A 4,583-nucleotide genomic window follows, 5' to 3' on the forward strand; every position below is an offset into this window, starting at 1 on the left:
GTCCCTGTCCCCGGCGCGGCCGGCCCCTCTCGCGCGCCTGGGTCTCTGAATGCGTCTCTCCAACCTGGCCGTCTCTGTCCCGCCGTCTCTCGGCGTGCGGCTGTCCTGCGGCTCCCGCGTCTCTGTTTATCTCTGAGCCCCTGGGCGTCTCTGGCCCACCGCAGTCCTGCATCCGCCCTCCCACCCGGCTGGGCTCAGGCACGAGCGCCGCGCGGGGGGCTGCGGCAGCGCGGGCCGTCGCGGGCGGGGACGGGGGCCTGTGGCTGCGGCTCCAGACCAGAAAGGCCGGCAGCCCCACCCCCCACCCGGGAGCCGGACGGGGGAGGGGGCGGGAGGAAGCCAAAGAGAAGTCGTCGTAATTAGTGAATGTCATAATTAACCCTAATTGTGTATGATTGTTACTCCTGCGGGAGTCACAATGAATAAATTATTTCCCCGCGAAGGCGGGCGGAGCCCAGACTCCTGGTGCTGAAAGGGGTGGGGGGAGCCCGCCTCTCACACCCACCCCCCCGCGGCTCATCTGACGGCTCCCTTCCCAAGTTCTAGGTGCTGGCGACGGACCCGCGGGAAGTTCTATGGGAGCAACCTGTGCGGGCCGGGAACGAGCCAGGAGGGCTGTGCCCGGGCGTCCCTGCCCTCCCCAGACTTCAGGCTGAGACCACCCTCCCTGGCCCTTCCACTCTGGCTCTTGGTTCCCATCCTGCTCCTTCCTGTTACTCAGAGGGGAGCAGTGGGGACCAGAAATGGGTCGGTTCTGGGACTCCCTGGCATCGCAGCTTCCCATAGGTTTCTCACTGACCCTCTTCCTCCTCCTTCCATCTTGGCCACCCCTCGGGTTAATTCAAGGTCAAGGTCATTAAGGGAGTGACCAGGGGTAGATGCCTGGGCCCAGGGTAGAGTCTGGCTGAGGCGCCCCAAGGAGCTCCCCACCCTCAACCAGGGGTCCCTGCGGGGTCTCCCCATCCAAAGATGCACACCTGACCTTCTCTGGCTCCTTCTGAAAACTCGGGGCTCTCAGACCACAGACTCAACTCCCCCTAGAAAGCCAACTCTCTCCTGGGACAGGAGCATAGTGTTGGTGGGAGAGAATCGCTTGGGAAATGTGTGACCGCTTCTGACAAGCACAGTATCCTAGGAGCCGAGCCTCCCCTGAGTTCAGTGCCCCTCACCTTCTCCGCTGCCCTCTAGTCACCCTGGGCAGCCACATACAGTACCACCCTGCTCCCAACACCAAGGCCAGCCTCTCCAGCCCCTCCTAAGGAGCTCCAGAAGGCCGGCAGGCGGCGGGCAGTGCTGTCTCAGCAATCCAGTAGGTTGCAAGCTCAGCGCTGTGGGGAAGGGGAGGCAAAGCCCACACCGCCCTCCTCCCAGCCCAAGGACCCTCCAGTGCTGCCTCCTCTGGGTCTGTGCCATGGAGACCCAAGGAGCAGGGAGCGAGAGGGATTGCCGACCTGGCCTGGCCCTTCTGTGCCCAGCCAGAGGGAGCCTTGCCCCCTGCCCTCCTCTCTACTGCACCTCTCTACTGACCGAGAAAGACCCGGCCCTGACTGCAGAGGCCAGGCTGGGGGCTTCAGCAGGGCAGAGGTGGGCAAAGAAAAGCCCTCAGGGCCCTTGCCAGCCTCTTTCCATCCTCCACCTGGCCCAAAGAAGCTTGTGTCCCCAGACTGTGTGGGGGGTGAGAAGGGAGAGAAGGGGCTGGTTGCTGCCTACTCAGCTCATATGAGGCAGGTACAACAGAGGGGGCGGTTGCCCATCAGGCAGCGAAGCCAGCATTCCGGGCCTGTGCATCAGTGTCTGGTGCCCACCGGGCATTTCTTGCCAGCCCCTGAATCCAGGCTCCTGCTTGCCCCAAGGCCGAGTCTCAGCCCTGCGCCTGGGCCACTTGGCGGGCCTCCAGTGGACCCCCTCCTCTCCAGGTCCCCACCCCATCTGACCACACAGTGCCTGCCCAGCACCTGCTTTGGTTCTGTCCCTGGGAGGACCCCGCCATGCCGGCTTTGCCATCTGAGTCAGCTCGCGCCACGTCCGCCACCACCCACCGCCAGCTGCCTGGTGCTCTTTCAGGAGATGCTGTGGGGAACCGAGGAAAGAAGTGGCCTTCCAGGGTATGAGGAGGAAGGAAGCAGGCCTGGCCTGGGCTCCAGGAGGGGCTCAAAACAGACCTGCTAGTGCAGGCTCCCAGCCAGATGAGCTCGGGAGCACAGGACTGGGGAAGGGACCTTGCCAGCTTGCAAGGGGGCACGGTAGCTTCTCACCAGGCTGGAAGTGGGTCCCAGGGCAGTGGGGGCACCAAAAAGATAACTGGTGGAGAGAGGGAAAATGTCTCTCAGGAACTAGAAGTCCCAGGAGCAGGGATACCTGGGCTGGCTGAGCCAAAATGGGGCTCAGGTAGCCAAGCCAGATGTCTCCAGAGTGGGCAGACATCAGACCATCTGGCAGAGATGCCCTGATCCTGCCCTCCATTCAGTCTTTAACATCTGCTAGCCACTGGGGGTGGCATGTCACTCCTTCCCACTCCTCTGCCCTCCTGGGATCTGGGGCCCACAGCCTTGCCAGAGCGTGGCAGGCAGAGTTGGGGCTGCCCTGGTGTTGGGGAACATTCTGTTCCAAGGCCTCCAGTACCCAGCAGAGGTGGCTCCTGGCACTGAGACGGGGGTGGCGGGGGTGATACCAGGAAAGGGCATAGCCTGGAGAGCCGGGGGACTTGAAACTCATCCTGTGAGGATTACTATGGCACTGATGGCCTCGGGAGGGGAGCATGATTGATGTCTTTGAATACTTGAAGGGCTGATGTGTTGGAGAGGGAGTCACCCTTCCTGGAGTTGAGGGAGGAACAAGGGCCAAGGGCCAACGGCAAAAGTCACAAGGAGGCAGGTTTCAGCTCTATATAGGGAAGCACTTTCCAGCTACCACAGCTGCCCAAAGATGGCACGACTATCCCAAGAGAGGGTGTGCTTCCTGATGCAAGAGGTAGCCAGTGGCATCACCTTCGGGGAGAAGAGGCCAGCGTGTCGCAGGGCAGTGGGGTGTGACTACTCCAAATGGCCTGTCTCCCAGGTCCCCTCTAACCCTAAACTCCACGGTTGACCTGGAGGACGGGCCTATGGCACAGCTGAGGGCAGGGTGAGGCAAGGCAGGGCCCACATGGCAAGGTGCTCCTTGCTGTCTGGCCTCAGTGGCCAGAGCCAAGTCCAGGCTCTGCTACTTAGCTGAGGCCTCGTGGGTAAAAGATGTCATCCCATGAGCCTCAGTTCCTCATCTGAAAAGTGGGACAATCACCATCACCACCTCGGAGGGTAGTGTCAGCATTCCTGAGATGTGCCAGCCCAGCTCCTGTGCTCTGACAGCGACATCCTCTCATAGATGGACATTTCTGATCTTTTAGACCTAGAGCCTTATACTGCTTGGAGAGTGTCTAGTCTTACCTCTTCCCTCATGGATGTGGGGAAACTGAGGCTCAGAGAGAGAAAGTGAAGTGATGTGCTTTCAGGCAGCAGGTTTTGTTTTGCCCCCATGCCCAGCACACCCCATCCCCCCAGAGACTTGGGGTGCTCTATTCCCACGGTCCCTGGGCAGAACAGTGGGCGGTTCACCTGCTTCTCAGGGCCCATCAGAGCCCCCAGAGCCACACTCGACCCTGGATGGCCCACAGCCCAACTTGGGCTGCCATCTGTATCGTCACTCGTTATCTTGCCAGCCCTCCTTGGTGCCGGCACCCAGGCACCTGGGGCTTTGCTCCTCATTGGAAAACAAAGAAGCCCACAGTGCTGTCCAGGAAGCTGGGTTTGGAAGGAGCCAGGCTCCTCGGCATGCCAGACACCCCAGGGCTCTGGCATCCCAGCTGGCACACCAGAGCCTGCCTTGCGTCCAACGCCTCCCCTCTGCCCCCCGGCTGGCCCCTCTGTCTTGCTGCCTGCTGGCCTCCCAGAGGCTGGAGGGGCCACCACTTCCATCCCCTTGGCACTGTCACCAGGCAGGCAGCCATGGCACACGGGCGGCTCGCTGTGCCAGTTGGGAGCCCTGGCCAAGTCTCTGCCTGGAGCCAGGCCTCTGGCCCCTTTTTCTATCTCTGGTAGAGAGGGGTGGGCAGGGGCCAGGCGACTCTCAACAGGAAAGAAGAACAAGACTGGGGGTGAGAAGGTTCCAGCTTCAAGAAGGGTGTGTTTGATGAGCAGTGGAAATAGCTCTGGCCTCACTGCAGAATCAACCCTGCACTTGAGAGCACAGACTCCGTGTAGGAGCTTGCAGTTTACTCACCTGCTTGTCATTTATTCACTCGAGGTTCATCAACTGAACACCTACTATGTGCTGAGCCAGAGTGGGGATTTGAAGTCACTGTGCCTGCCCTCAAGGGACTCACAGGCTACTGAGAAGCAAAGGACACCAGTGACCAGATGGGCGCTGTAGGGGAAGTAGGGGTCAGGTGCAGTGGGCCCCAGGGGAAAGAGTGGGTTCGGGAAACAGAATTCCTGCACAAGAAGTGGAGGAGGGGTGTTGGAAGGACATTGACAGGATAAAGAAGATACTGGCTATGTGTGGTGGCTCACGCTTGTAATTTCAGCTTTTTTTTTTTTTTTTTTTTT

The 4,583-nt window shown here is 60.5% G+C and overlaps 1 protein-coding gene across 1 annotated transcript in view; it reads left to right on the forward strand.

The window, feature by feature from the left end:
• Window positions 1-1,988: 1,988 nt before the first annotated feature.
• Window positions 1,989-4,583, forward strand: part of STAC2 (SH3 and cysteine rich domain 2) — an 11,010-nt gene continuing 8,415 nt past the window's right edge. Inside the window, exons 1-2 of the mRNA XM_021716975.1 lie at window positions 1,989-2,105; window positions 3,605-3,783. Coding sequence (XP_021572650.1) covers window positions 1,989-2,105; window positions 3,605-3,783 — 296 coding nt within the window. The remainder of the gene's footprint in view (window positions 2,106-3,604; window positions 3,784-4,583) is intronic.

The sequence above is a fragment of the Carlito syrichta genome, unplaced genomic scaffold (genome assembly GCF_000164805.1).
Source record: "Carlito syrichta isolate Samal-C Ts95f unplaced genomic scaffold, Tarsius_syrichta-2.0.1 Scaffold309114, whole genome shotgun sequence".
In the NCBI taxonomy this organism is placed as follows: Eukaryota; Metazoa; Chordata; class Mammalia; order Primates; family Tarsiidae; genus Carlito; species Carlito syrichta.